We start from the raw sequence: 15,387 nt of genomic DNA, 5'->3' as shown, positions 1-15,387 counted from the left end.
AAGACTACTTATTAGAGAAGTACAATTCTTTTTTTCCTTGTGATAACTTTTCTTGACCAAAAAACACGATTGTGAATGAGGCAAAATGAAATATGTAACATGGGGACGTGCGGATACTCACGATGATGCAGCTGATTTGGGATTTTGGGGTCTGATTTGGGGTTTTTGTGTCCCGTCCCACAGCTGGCTGGCCCGCACTGACCCCCGGGAGGTGGCGCGGGTGGAGAGCCACATGGCGCTGGTGACGGAGCGGGAGCGGGATGCTGTGCCCGCCCGATCCCAAAACGGGACCCCGCAGCTGGGCAACTGGATGAGCCCCCAGCAGCTGGAGCAGGCCCTACAGCAGCGCTTCCCGGGCTGCATGGAAGGTCAGACCCCAAAACGGGGAGAAATCCTATAAAAATGGGGAGGGAGAATGTCCTAAAAGAAACGGGAAAAAAATCCCATAGAAAAGGGGACAAATCCTACAAAAAAAGGGGAAATCCTACAGAAAGGGGAGAAATCCTATAGAAAATGGGGAAATCCTAAAAAAAGGGGGGTAAATCCTATAAAGAGGGGAGAAATCCTATAAGGAGGGTGAAAATCCTATAAAAATGGGAGAAATCCTATAAAAATGGGAGAAATCCTATAGAAAAGGGGCAAATCCTATAAAAAGGGGACAAATCCTATTAAAACGGGGGAAATCCTCTAAAGGTAGGGGGAAAAATCCTATAAAAATGGGGAAAATCCTATAAAAATGGATGAAAAATCCTAAAAAAATGGGAGGGAGAAAGTCCTAAAAGAAACGGGAAAAAATCCTATTAAAAAGGGAGAAATCCTATAGAAAAGGGGGAAAATCCTATAAAGGAGGGTGGGAGAGCCCTATAAAGGAAGGGGAGGGGGAAATCCTATAAAAAGGGGGAAAATCCTATAAAGAAGGAGGAGAAATCCTATAAAGGAAGGGGAAAATCCTATAAAAATGGGGACAAATCCTATAAAAAGGGGGGAACCCAACTAGATGAGCCCCCAGCAGCTGGAGCAGGCCCTACAGCAGCGCTTCCCGGGCTGCATGGAAGGTCAGACCCGAAAACGGGGAGAAATCCTACAAAAATGGGTGAACAATCCTAAAAAAAAAATGGGGAGGGAGAAAGTCCTAGAAGAAACGGGAAAAAAATCCCATAAAAAAGGGAGAAATCCTATAGAAAAGGGGGAAATCCTGTAAAGAAGGGGGAAATCCTATAAAGGAAGATGGAAAAATCCTATAAAAATGGGGAGGGGAATCCTATAAAAAAGGGGAGGGAGAAAAATCCTATAAAAAGGGTGAAAATCCTATAAACAATGGGGAGAAATCCTATAAAGGAAGGAGAAAATCCTATCAAAAAGGAGGAAATCCTATAAAGGGAGGGGGAAAAATCCTATAAAAAAGGAGAGGGGGAAAAATTCTATAAAACTGGGGACAAATCCTATTAAAAAAAGGGGGAAAATCCTATTAAAAAAAAGGGAAAAATCCTATAAAAATGGGGACAAATCCTATAAAAAGGGGGGAACCCAACTGGATGAGCCCCCAGCAGCTGGAGCAGGCCCTACAGCAGCGCTTCCCGGGCTGCATGGATGGTCAGACCCCAAAACGGGGAGAAATCCTATAAAAAGGGGGGAAAAATCCTAAAAAAATGGGGAGGGAGAAAGTCCTATAAGAAACGGGAAAAAAAATCCCATAAAAAAGGGGGAAATCCTTTAGAAAAAGGAAAAAATCCTATGAAAAGGGGGTAAATCCTATAAAAAAGGTGGAGAAATCCTATAAAAAGGGTGAAAATCCTATAAAAAGGGGAGAAATCCTATAAGGGAGGGGAAAAATCCTATAAGGAGAGTGAAAATCCTATAAAAATAGGGAGAAATCCTATAGAAAAGGGGGAAATCCTGTAAAGAAGGGGGAAATCCTATAAAGGAAGGTGGAAAAATCCTATAAAAAAAGGGGGGGGAATCCTATAAGGGAAGAGAGAATTCCTAAAAGAGCGGGGAAGAAATCCTATAAAAAGGGGGCAAAATCCTTTAAAAGGATTCTTTCTTCCTCAACCTTTTTGGGGTCTTCCTCAAATCTTTTTGGGTTCTCCACATCTCCTTTTTCAACCTTTTTTGGGGTCTTCTCCCTCGACCCTTTTTTTGGGGTCTTCTTCAACCTTTTTTGGTGTCTCCAGCCTTTTTTTGGGGTCTCCAACCCATTTTCGGGTCTTCATGTCTCCTCTCTCAACCTTTTTTGGGGTCTTCTTCAACCTTTTTTGAGCTCTCCTTTTTGGGGTCTTCTCCAACCTTCTTTGGGGTCTCCAACCTTTCTTTAGGGTCTCCAATCCTTTTTTGGGGTCTCCTTCCTCACCCTTTTTGGGGTCTTCCTCACCCTTTTTGGGGTCTTCATGTCTCCTTCCTCAACCGTTTTTGGGGTCTTCTTCTTCAACCTTTTTTTTTGGGGTCTTCTCCAAACTTTTTTGGGGTCTTCCTCACCCATTTTAGGGTTTCAAACCCTTTTTGGGGTCTCCTTTTTGTGGTCTCCTCCCTCAATCTTTTTGGGGCCTCCATGCCTTCAATTCAATGTTTTTTTTTGGGGTCTCCACATCTCCTGCTTTCTCAACCTTTTTTTGGGGTCTTCTTCAACCTTTTTTGAGCTCTCCTTTTTGGGGTTTTCTCCAACCTTCTTTGGGGTCTCCAACCCTTTTTGGGGTCTCCTTCCTCAACCCTTCTTTGGGGTCTTCTCCAACCCTTTTTGGGGTCTCTTTCCTCCCCCTTTTTGGGGTCTTCATGTCTTCAACCTTTTTTTGGGGTCTCCACATCTCCTCCTTTCTCAACCTTTTTTTGGGGTCTTCTTCAACCTTTTTTGAGCTCTCCTTTTTGGGATCTTCTCCAACCTTCTTTGGGGTCTCCAACCTTTCTTTAGGGTCTCCAATCCTTTTTTGGGGTCTCCTTCCTCACCCTTTTTGGGGTCTTCCTCACCCTTTTTGGGGTCTTCATGTCTCCTTCCTCAACTCTTTTTGGGGTCTTCTTCCTCAGCCTTTTTTGGGGTCTTCTCCATCCTTTTTTGGGGTCTCCTTCTTCACCTTTTTTGGTGTCTCTTCTTCAACCTTTTTTGGGATCTTCCTCACCCTTTTTGGGGTCTTCCTCACCCTTTTTTGGGGCCTTCTCCAACCCTTTTTGGGGTCTCCATGTCTCCTCTCTCAGCACTTTTTGGGGTCTTTTTCAACCCTTTTTGGGGTCTTCTTCAACCCTTTTTGGGGTTTCCTTCTCCAATGCTTTTTTGGGGTCTTCTCCAACCCTTTTATGGGGTCTCCTCCCTCACACTTCTTGGGGTCTTCACGTCTCCTTCCTCAACCCTTTTTTGGGGGTCTTCTTCAATCCTTTTTAGGGTCTCCTTCCTCACCCTTTTTGGGGTCTTCTCCAACCCTTTTTGGGGTCTTCAACTCAACCTTTTTTGGGGTCTTCTTCTCCAACCTTTTTTTGTGGTCTTCCTCACCCTTTTTGGGGTCTCCTTTTTAGGGTCTCGTTCCTCACCCTATTTGGGGTCTTCAACCTTTCTTTGGGGTCTCCAACCCTTTTTGGGGTCTCCTTTTTGGGGTCTCCAACCCTTTTTTTGGGGTCCCCCAGGCCGCACCATGTACATCATCCCCTTCAGCATGCCCCCTCCCCCATCACCCCTGGCCAAGGCGGGCGTGCAGCTCACCGACTCGCCCTACGTCGTGGCCTCCATGCGCATCATGACCCGCGTGGGTGTCCTGGTTTCAGTTAGCACAGAATTAATTTTCTTCCTAGTAGCTGGTGGAATGCTGTGTTTTGGCTTAGAATGAGAAGAGTGCTGATAACACCCCGATGCTTTAATTGTTGCAGAGCAGTGCTTATACTAAGCCAAGGACATCTCAGCCTTTGCTCTGTCCTGCCAACGGGCAGGCTGGGGGGTGCAGTAAGAGCTGGGAGGGGACAGACCCAGGACAGGTGACCCAAACTAGCCAAAGGGGTATTCCATACCATCTGACGTCATGCTAAACAATATATAGGGGTGGCTAGCCGGGGGGAGGGGGCCGGACTGCTCGGGGTTAGGCTGGGCATCGGTCAGCGGGTGGTGAGCAATTGCATTGTGCATCACTTGTTTGTACATACTATTATTACTTTCGTATTATCCCCATTGTATCATCATTATTATTATTGTTATTATTATTTTTGTTATTTTTTTTTTTTTCCTGTCTTATTAAACTGTCTTTATCTCAACTCACGGGCTTCACTTTCCATTTCTCTCCCCCGTCCCAGAGAGGGAGGGGGGAGGGTGAGCGAACGGCTGCGTGGTGTTTAGCTGCCGGTCGGGTTAAACCACGACAGTCTTTTTGGCGCCCAACGTGGGGCCCGAAAGGTTGAGATAACGGCAGATCTGATCAGAGTGTGTTAAACTAAAATTGGTGTAAGGATTAGACCTGCTTAATAGTCACTTGTCATGATGCTGATTGCTTTAATCACAACTCTGCTGCGCCTGTTTTCCAAATTGAGTATTATAGTACATTATTTTCCGTATTTGCTCTCTGTAGTGTTGTTTCTCCTCTCCGGGCCCTGGTTTCAGACCATTATGGTACTAAGTGTTATAGCAATGGCTTATGAGACGATAAGATATCTGGTCATGACTCTAACTTGGTATTTATACTCAGTAACATCGTGGACTCTGTACTTTGGAAACAGCATCTTGGGAACTATTAGCAATTATACCTATTGTTTTTCTCCATTAGAGAGTCAATCTGTGGAGGGGAAAGGGGAGGATATTTTTCCTTACTTGCTTACTCTCCCTTTCTCCTTCACCACCCCTGTATCCTCCTGGGTCACTCTGCCTTCCTCCTTCACCACCCTCTTATCCCCTGAGCTTGTTACAATAGCTCTCCAAGATATTGAATATTTCTGGAATACTCAGAATACCATAGTCTTGTTGTTCTGCCTCATGAATGCACTTCAGATTCTGCTTAAAGTTAAACAACTACTTATGAAGCTCATCCGGAGATCTGCCCGGAGGCAGTATAGTTGTGGGTGGCAGGGAGTATGGGTGGATATGGGCAGGCATCTAGAGCAGTTGGCACCCCCAGTGTGTTGGAAATTCACCCCTGAACAATGGCAAAATCCTCAAAAACTGGCAGAATGCTTGAAAAAAAGGTGTAATGATTCTGGCAGTTCCAAAGTAACACAAATCATTGTAACGTGCTGGGGCCTGGCTCATGCCTATCGAGCTGCCATTGATACTGCTGTCAACTTAGTGACAGACCCTGCGGCCACTCCAAACCCTGTGACAGATCCAACGGCCACTGTGACCCCTACGGTGGATTCTGCAGCCGCTCCAGTCCCAGCTCCTGCAGCCGCTCCAGTCCCAGCTCCTGCAGCCGCTCCAGTCCCAGCTCCTGCAGCCGCTCCAGTCCCAGCTCCTGCAGCCGCTCCAGCTCCAGCTCCTGCAGCCGCTCCAGTCCCAGCTCCTGCAGCCGCTCCAGTCCCAGCTCCTGCAGCTGCTCCAGTCCCAGTTCCTGCAGTCGCTCCAGTTCCAGCTCCGGCCGCTACTCCAGTCCCAGTTCCTGCAGTCGCTCCAGTTCCAGCTCCGGCCGCTACTCCAGTCCCAGTTCCTGCAACTGCTCCAGTCCCAGCTTCTGAAGCCGCTCCAGCTCCAGCTCCTGAAGCCGCTCCAGCTCCAGCTCCTACTGCTGCTCCAGTCCCAGCTCCTGCAACTGCTCCAGCTCCAGCTCCAGCTCCTGTAGCCGCTACAGCTCCGGTTCCTGCAACTGCTCCAGCTCCTGTAGCCGCTCCAGCTCCTGTGGCCGTGTCAGAGAAACGAGCTGTAGCAGTGCAAGTTGACCCTGCAGAGGGCATTCCAACCCCTGTGGCAGACCCTGTAACAAAGTCAGAGAAACGAGCAGTAGCAGTGCAAGCTGCCCCTGTAGAGAAGGTGAAAATATGGTACAGAAATTCAAGTCGTTTAGAACGCAGAGAGTCTTCTGCCAATCCAGGTAAGGCTTCTGCCAAAACTAAGTATAGAGATGACGAAGATGATGACGACGCTGGGCCGTCAAGGATTCAGGAGGAGGAAGATGAGGATGCCGAAAGAGCAACAGTAACTACCCGAAGCCTAAACGAGCGCGAGCTACGAGATGTGCGAAAAGATTTTGGTCGCTGTATAGGTGAGCAGCTTGTCACCTGGCTGCTCCGGTGCTGGGACTCTGGAGCCAATTGTGTGGAATTAGACGGCAGGGAAGCCAAGCGGCTGGGATCCCTTGCTCGAGACGCCGGCATTGACAAAGCAATTGCAGATGGAGCACGACCCACCAGCCTCTGGAGGCGTCTCCTCTCAGCTGTGAGGGAAAGGTATCCCTTCAAGGAAGATATTTTATGTCTACCAGGCAAGTGGACCACTATGGAGAAGGGAATCCAGTACCTGAGGGAATTAGCCGTACGGGAAGTGATTTATGAGGATCCAGACCTCAATCAAACATCCACAGATCCAGATGAAGTCAAGTGTACACGACCCATGTGGCGGAAGTTTGTACGGAGTGCACCATCATCATATGCCAGCTCATTGGCAATAATGGCCTGGAAAGAGGATGAGGAACCCACAGTGGGTGAAGCGGCTAAACAACTCCGGCAGTACGAAGAAAGTCTCTCCTCTTCCTTACAGGCCTGCGTCTCAGCTGTGGAGAAACTTTCTGAAAAGGTTCACCAACTTGAAGAGAATCTATTGTCCTCCCCACCTGAACCAACCAGTGCCCACCGACCAAAGGAGAACACTTGGGAGAAACTTTCTGAAAAGGTTCACCAACTTGAAGAGAGATTATTCTCCTTCGCACCTGTACAAAGCAGTGTCTCAGCTGTCAGGGGTAGGCGTTCACCCACACAAGGAAGACGATATGGTGGGTACTCACCCCGTGCCACCCTGTGGTTTTACTTACGAGACCATGGAGAGGACATGAGAAAGTGGGATGGAAAATCTACCGCGACCCTAGAGGCACGGGTACGTGAGTTGCAAAAGAAAACAATCAGGAAAAAGGGATTCTCCGAAAAGTTTGCTGCTCCAACTTCCAGCAGACAGTCCTTCAAACACAGAAACGAGGAAGATTCTGACCAGGATTAGGGGGGCCCTGCCTCCAGCCAGGGGGAGGAAAGGGACAATCGAGTTTATTGGACTGTGTGGATTCGATGGCCTGGCACATCACGCGCACAGAAGTATAAGGCTTTAGTAGACACCGGTGCACAATGTACTATAATGCCATCGAGCTATAAAGGACCAGAGCCCATCTATATTTGTGGAGTGACAGGGGGATCTCAGCAGTTGACTGTATTGGAGGCTGAAGTGAGTCTGACTGGGAATGAGTGGGAAAAGCACCGCATTGTGACTGGTCCGGATGCTCCATGTATCCTTGGCATAGACTATCTTAGAAGAGGATACTGCAAGGACCCAAAAGGGTTCCGGTGGGCTTTTGGTATTGCTGCCTTAGAGACAGAGGGCATTAAACAATTATCTACCTTGCCTGGTCTCTCAGAGGACCCCTCTGTTGTGGGGTTGCTGAGGGTCGAAGAACAGCAAGTGCCAATTGCTACCACAACTGTGCACCGGCGGCAATATCGCACCAACCGAGACTCCCTGATTCCCATCCATAAGCTAATTCGTCAATTGGAGAGCCAAGGAGTGATCAGCAAGACTCATTCACCTTTCAATAGTCCCATATGGCCAGTGCGAAAGTCTAATGGCGAGTGGAGACTAACAGTGGACTATCGCGGCTTGAACGAAGTCACGCCACCACTGAGTGCTGCAGTGCCGGACATGCTGGAACTTCAGTATGAACTTGAATCGAAGGCAGCCAAGTGGTACGCCACAATTGATATCGCTAATGCATTTTTCTCCATCCCTCTAGCAGCAGAGTGCAGGCCACAATTTGCCTTCACTTGGAGGGGAGTCCAATATACTTGGAATAGGCTGCCCCAGGGGTGGAAACACAGCCCTACCATTTGCCATGGGCTGATCCAGTCTGCACTAGAGCAGGGGGAAGCTCCTGAACACCTGCAGTACATCGATGACATTATTGTGTGGGGTGACACAGCAGAGGAAGTTTTCGAGAAAGGGAAGAAAATAGTCCAAATCCTTCTGAAAGCCGGTTTTGCCATAAAACAAAATAAAGTCAAAGGACCTGCATGGGAGATCCAGTTTTTAGGAATAAAATGGCAAGATGGACGTCGTCAAATCCCAATGGATGTGATCAACAAAATAACAGCTATGTCTCCACCAACTAACAAAAAAGAAACACAGACTTTCCTAGGTGTTGTGGGGTTTTGGAGAATGCACATCCCAAATTACAGTCTGATTGTAAACCCACTCTACCAAGTAACTCGCAAGAAGAATGAGTTTGAATGGGGCCCTGAACAACGACAAGCCTTTGAACAAATCAAGCAGGAAATAGTCCATGCAGTAGCCCTTGGGCCAGTTCGAACAGGACCAGATGTAAAGAATGTGCTCTACACTGCAGCCGGGGAGAACGGCCCCACCTGGAGCCTCTGGCAGAAAGAACCTGGGGAAACTCGAGGTCGGCCTCTGGGGTTTTGGAGTCGGGGATACAGAGGATCTGAGGCCCGCTATACTCCAACTGAAAAGGAGATATTGGCAGCATATGAAGGAGTTCGATCTGCTTCGGAGGTGGTCGGTACTGAAGCGCAGCTCCTCCTAGCACCCCGATTACCGGTACTAGGCTGGATGTTCAAGGGAAGGGTCCCCTCTACGCATCATGCAACTGATGCTACATGGAGCAAGTGGGTTGCACTGATTACTCAGCGGGCTCGAATAGGAAACCCCAGTCGCCCAGGAATATTGGAAGTGATCATGGACTGGCCAGAAGGCAAATACTTTGGGATATCATCAGAGGAGGAGGTGGGTCGTGCTGAAGAAGCCCCACTGTACAACCAGTTGCCAGAGAATGAAAAGAAATATGCCCTGTTCACTGATGGGTCCTGTCGTATTGTGGGGAAGCATCGGAGATGGAAGGCTGCTGTATGGAGTCCTACGCGACGAGTTGCAGAAGCTGCTGAGGGAGAAGGTGAATCGAGTCAGTTTGCAGAAGTGAAAGCCATTCAGCTGGCTTTAGACATTGCTGAACGAGAAAAATGGCCAGTTCTCTATCTCTACACCGATTCGTGGATGGTAGCAAATGCCCTGTGGGGATGGTTACAGCAATGGAAGCAAAACAACTGGCAGCGTAGGGGCAAACCTATCTGGGCTGCTGCATTGTGGCAAGATATTGCTGCTCGGGTAGAGAACCTGGCTGTGAAAGTACGCCACGTAGATGCTCATGTGCCCAAGAATCGGGCTACTGAAGAACATCAAAACAACCAGCAGGTGGATCAGGCTGCTAAGATTGAAGTAGCTCAGGTGGACCTGGATTGGCAGCATAAAGGTGAATTATTTATAGCCCGATGGGCCCATGACACCTCAGGCCATCAAGGTAGAGATGCAACATACAGATGGGCTCGTGATCGAGGGGTGGACTTGACCATGGACGCTATAGCACAGGTTATTCATGACTGTGAAACATGTGCTGCAATCAAGCAAGCCAAACGGTCAAAGCCTCTTTGGTATGGAGGACGATGGCTGAAATATAAATATGGAGAGGCCTGGCAGATTGATTACATCACACTCCCTCAAACTCGCAATGGCAAGCGCCACGTACTTACAATGGTGGAAGCAACCACCGGATGGCTGGAAACATATCCTGTGCCTCATGCTACCGCCCGGAACACCATCCTGGGCCTTGAAAAGCAAGTCCTATGGCGACATGGCACCCCAGAAAGAATAGAATCAGATAATGGGACTCACTTCCGAAACAACCTTATAGACACTTGGGCCAAAGAACATGGTATTGAATGGGTGTATCACATCCCCTATCATGCACCAGCCTCCGGGAAAGTTGAACGATACAATGGCCTGTTAAAGACTACCTTGAAAGCAATGGGCGCTGGGACGTTCAAAAACTGGGATACGCATTTGGCAAAGGCCACCTGGTTAGTCAATACTAGGGGATCTACCAACCGAGCTGGACCTGCCCAATCAAACCTGTTACGTACTGTAGATGGGGATAAAGTTCCTGTAGTGCATGTAAAAAATATGCTGGGTAAAACAGTCTGGGCTACTCCTGCCTCAGGAAAAGGCAAACCTATTCGTGGAATTGTTTTCGCTCAGGGACCTGGATATACTTGGTGGGTGATGCAAAAGAACGGAGAGGTCCGGTGTGTACCTCAAGGAGATTTAATACTGGGTGAGAATAGCCCATGAACTGAATTGCACCATGTTAAATAGTATATTATACTGTATGTTATCACTACCATGATTACTATAGGTGACTAATTAGAATGTATGGAAAAGAGTGTAACCTGAGCATGACATAAATGGTATGGAATAAGGGGTGGATAGATGTCCTGGTTTCAGTTAGCACAGAATTAATTTTCTTCCTAGTAGCTGGTGGAATGCTGTGTTTTGGCTTAGAATGAGAAGAGTGCTGATAACACCCCGATGCTTTAATTGTTGCAGAGCAATGCTTATACCAAGCCAAGGACATCTCAGCCTTTGCTCTGTCCTGCCAACGGGCAGGCTGGGGGGTGCAGTAAGAGCTGGGAGGGGACAGACCCAGGACAGGTGACCCAAACTAGCCAAAGGGGTATTCCATACCATCTGACGTCATGCTAAACAATATATAGGGGTGGCTAGCCGGGGGGAGGGGGCCGGACTGCTCGGGGTTAGGCTGGGCATCGGTCAGCGGGTGGTGAGCAATTGCATTGTGCATCACTTGTTTGTACATACTATTATTACTTTCATATTATCCCCATTGTATCATCATTATTATTATTGTTATTATTATTTTTGTTATTTTTTTTTTCCTGTCTTATTAAACTGTCTTTATCTCAACTCACGGGCTTCACTTTCCATTTCTCTCCCCCGTCCCAGAGAGGGAGGGGGGAGGGTGAGCGAACGGCTGCGTGGTGTTTAGCTGCCGGTCGGGTTAAACCACGACAGTGGGCCACCAGATCTTCCCCTCGCTGGCCACCGGGGACTTCATCCGCTGCCTCCACTCCATCAGCTGGCCTCTGCCGCTGCGAGGTGAGCCCCAAAACCCCCAAAATGCCCCCAAAATTCCCCAAAACAGGCAAAAACACCCAAAAAACGCCCAAGAAACGCGCACAAACGCCCAAGCAATGTGCAAAAACGCCCCAAAACACCCAAGAAATGCCCCAAAACGCACAGATGCACCAAAAATAGCCATAAATGCTCAAAAACGCCCATGAAACGCCCCAAAACACCCATGAAACACCCACAAAACATGCAAAAACGCCCCAAAATGCACCTAAACGCCCAAGAGATGCCCCAAAACGCCCAAAAAACACCACAAAACACCCAAGAAACATGCAAAAACGCCCAAGAAACGCTGAAAAGCACCCCAAAACACCCAAAAAACGCGCAAAAACGCCCAAGAAAAACCCCAAAACACTGAAAAACGCTCAAGAAATGCCCAAAAACACGCAAAAATGGTCAAGAAATGCCACAAAACACGCCAAAACGCTCAAGAAACGCCCCAAAACGTGCAAAAACACCAAAGAAATGCCCCAAAATGCGCAAAAACACCCAAGAAACGCCCAAGAAACACCCAAAAACACGCAAAAACGCTCAAGAAATGCCCCAAAACACGCAAAATCGCCCAAAATACGCCCAAGAAACGCCCAAGACCAAGCAAAAACACCCTAGAAACACCCAAAACCGTGCAGAAACGCCCCAAAAAACACCCATAAACGCTCAAAAATGCCCAAGAAATGCCCAATAAAAACGCAAAAACGCCCAAAAACCGCCCCAAAACAGGCAAAACCGCCCCCAAAACACCACAAAACAAGCAAAAACTCCCCTTTAAAAAGAAAACAAGCAAGTAGACACACAAAAAAAGCCATAGAAAAGCAAAAAAAAAAAAAAAAAAAAAAAAAAAAACCCAAAAAGCCCCCAAAACCCCTAAATTCACCCCAAAAATTGTTTTCTTTTTTCGCAGAGCCCCTGGTGAACGGGTGGCCCTGCGACCCCAAGCGCACCCTGGTGGCCCATGTCCCCGCCGAGTGCAGGATCACGTCCTTCGGCAGCAGTAACGGGGGCAACTCACTGCTGGGCAAGAAGTGCTTTGCCCTGTGCATCGCCTCCCGCATGGCCTGCGACGAGGGCTGGCTGGCTGAGCACATGCTGGTGGGGGGCTCTTTTGGGGTGAAATCACGGGGTTTTGTTTTTTTTGAGGATCCGGGTTGATTTTGGGGGGTTTTGATGTCATTTGGGATCTCCGTTGGGTTGCGTTGTGTTCTCGTTGGTCGTTACAGGGAATGGGAGTGGACTGTGGGTTTTGGAGAACTTCAGGTGAGTATAGGGTCTTTTTGGGGGCAGATTCATGGTTTTGGAGGTTTTCTTCTGTTTTTTAGGGTTTTCTTTTGTTTTTTTTGGGGGGGTGATCCTGTTTTTTCGGGTGTTTTTGACGTGTTTTGGGGTCTCCGTTGGGTTTCGTTGGGTTTTGCGTGGTCATCATGGTGGAAAAGTGTAAATTGTGGGTTTTGGAGAACATCAGTTAGGTTTAGGGGGACATGTGGGGTGGATCTATGGCTTTTGGTATTTTCTTTTGTTTTTGGGGGTGATCCCGTTCTTTTTTGGGGTGTTTTTGACGTGTTTTTGAGTCTTCGTTGGGTTTCGTTGGTTTTCCGTGGTCATCATGGTGGAAAACGGTAAATTGTGAGTTTTGGAGAAGATCAGGTAGGTTTAGGGGGACTTTTGGGGTGGATCTATTGCTTTTGGGGTTTTCTTCTGTTTTTTTGGGGTGATCCTGTTCTTGTTTGGGGTGTTTTTGACGTGTTTTGGGGTCTCCGTTGGGTTTCGTTGGGTTTTGCGTGGTCATCATGGTGGAAAAGGGTAAATTGTGGGTTTTGAAGTACATCAGGTAGCTTTAGGGGGACTTTTGGGGTGGATCTGTGCTTTTTGGGGTTTTCTTCTGTTTTTTGGAGTGGTCCCGTTCTTTTTTGGGAAGTTTTTGAGGTGTTTGGGGGTCTGCACTGGGTTTTGTTGGGTTCTCGTTGGTCATCATGGTGGAAAATGGTAAATTGTGGGTTTTGGAGAATATCAGGTAGGTTTAAGGTTTTTTTGGTGGTCAATCTATGGTTTTGGGGGATTTTTTCTGTTTTTTAGGGTTTTCTTCTGTTTTTGGGGTGGTCCCCTTCTTTTTTAGGGTGTTTTTGATGTGTTTTAGGGTCTCCGTTGGGTTTTGTTGGGTTCTTGTTGGTCATTATGTTAAATAGGAGTGGATTGTGGGTTTTGGAGAACATCAGGTAGGTTTAGGGTGATTTTGGGGTGAAATTACATTTTTTTGTTTGTTTGCTTTTGTTCGTTACATTCTTTTTTGGGGTGTTTTTGAGGTGTTTTGGGGTCTCCGTTATGTTTCGTTGGGTTCCCAATGGGTTTTATCGTCGTTGGGAGTGGACTTTGGGATTTGGAGAACATCAGGTAGGTTTAAGGGTTTTTTTTGGGTGAAATCATGTCGTTTTGTTTTTATTTTTGAGGATCCGGGTCGATTTCGGGGTGGTTTTGAGGTGTTCTGGGGTCTCTGTTGGGTTTTGTTGGGTTCTTGTTGGTCATATTGATGGAAGGGAGTGAAATGTGTGTTTTAGAGAACATCAGGTGAGTTTAGGGACTGTTTTTGGGTGTTCTGCTTTTTTGGGGTTTTCTTCACTTTTTTTTTTTTTTTCACTTTTTTTTTTTTTTTTTTTTTTTTGTGGATATTCAGCTGAATATGAGCCAGCAGTGTGCTCAGGTGGCCAAGAAGGCCAACGGCATCCTGTCTTGTATCAGAAACAGTGTGACCAGCAGGGCTAGGGAGGTGATCGTCCCCCTGTACTCAGCTCTGGTGAGGCCGCACTTCGAGTACAGTTTTGGGCCCCTTGCTACAAGAAGGACATCGAGGTGCTTGAGCGGGTGCAGAGAAGGGCGACGAAGCTGGTGAGGGGCCTGGAGAACAAGTCCTATGAGGAGCGGCTGAGGGAGCTGGGCTTGTTCAGCCTGGAGAAGAGGAGGCTCAGGGGCGACCTTATCGCTCTCTATAGGTACCTCAAGGGAAGCTGTAGCGAGGTGGGGGTTGGTCTGTTCTCCCACGTGCCTGGTGACAGGACGAGGGGGAATGGGCTTAAGTTTCGCCAGGGGAGTTTTAGGTTGGATGTTAGGAAGAACTTCTTTACTGAAAGGGTTGTTAGGCATTGGAACAGGCTGCCCAGGGAAGTGGTGGAGTCACCATCCCTGGAAGTCTTCAAAAGACGTTTAGATGTAGAGCTTAGGGATATGGTTTAGTGGGGACTGTTAGCGTTAGGTCAGAGGTTGGACTCGATGATCTTGAGGTCTCTTCCAACCTAGAAATTCTGTGATTCTGTGATTCTGTGATTTTTGGGTTGGTCCCATTCTTTTTGGGGGTGTTTTGGATTGGACTTTGGGATTTGGAGAACATCAGGTAGGGTTAGGGTGGTTTTGGGGTGGATTCATGCTTTTTTGTTTTTTTTTTTTTTTCTTCTGATCCCATTCTTTATCTGCGCATTGCCTCCCGCATGGCCCACGACAAAGGGTGGCTGGCCGAGCACATGCTGGTGGGGGGCTCTCTTGGGGTGAAATCAGTTTGTTTTTTTTTTTTTTTTTTTTTTTTTTTTGAGGATCCGGGTTGATTTTGGGGCAGTTTTGATTTCATTTGGGATCTCCATTGGGTTGCATTGGTTCTCGTTGGTTGTTACGGTGAATGGGAGTGGATTGCGGGATTTGGAGAAGATCAAGTGAGTTTAGGGTGGTTCTGGGGGGAAATTCATAGTTTTTGGTGTTTTTTTCTTCTGATCCAGTTCTTTTTTGAGGTGTTTTTGACGTGTTTTGGGGTCTCCCTTGGGTTTTAGTTTGGTTCTTGTTGGTCATCATGGTGGAAAAGTGTAAATTGTGGGTTTTGGAGAACATCAGGTATGTTTAGGGTGGTTTGGGGTGGATCTTTGGTTTTTGGGGTTTTCTTTCGTTTTGGGGGGTGATCCTGTTCTTGTTTGGGGTGTTTTTGACGTGTTTTGCGGTCTCCCTTGGGTTTTGTTGGGTTCTTGTTGGTCTTTATGTTAAATAGGATTGGATTGTGGGTTTTGGAGAACATCAGGTAGGTTTAAGGGGTTTTTGTGGTGAAATCATGGCATTTGTTGTTTTTTTTTTTGAGGATCCGGGTCGATTTTGGGGTGTTTTTGAGGTGTTTTGGAATCTTCATTGGGTTTCGTTGGGTACTTGTTGGTCATTATGGTGAATGGGAGTGAAACGTGGGATTTGGAGAAGATCAGGTGAGTTTAGGGTGGTTT

At 47.5% G+C, this 15,387-nt stretch overlaps 1 protein-coding gene across 1 annotated transcript; it reads left to right on the top strand.

The window, feature by feature from the left end:
* Window positions 1-232: 232 nt before the first annotated feature.
* LOC311221796 (phosphoenolpyruvate carboxykinase [GTP], mitochondrial-like) lies at window positions 233-12,295 on the top strand (the record flags this gene model as incomplete). The annotated part of the gene is made up of 4 exons (XM_084307192.1): window positions 233-368; window positions 3,610-3,746; window positions 11,041-11,113; window positions 12,048-12,295. 4 exons carry the CDS (start codon window positions 233-235, stop codon window positions 12,293-12,295), a joined length of 594 nt encoding a protein of 197 aa, XP_084163318.1.
* Between the last annotated feature and the right edge of the window lie 3,092 nt (window positions 12,296-15,387).

The sequence above is a fragment of the Netta rufina genome, assembly GCF_964035555.1.
Source record: "Netta rufina genome assembly, contig: SCAFFOLD_53, whole genome shotgun sequence".
Classification (NCBI taxonomy): Eukaryota; Metazoa; Chordata; class Aves; order Anseriformes; family Anatidae; genus Netta; species Netta rufina.
The sequence above is the reverse complement of the archived record's forward strand: the minus strand, read 5'-3'. Positions and strand labels throughout refer to the sequence as shown.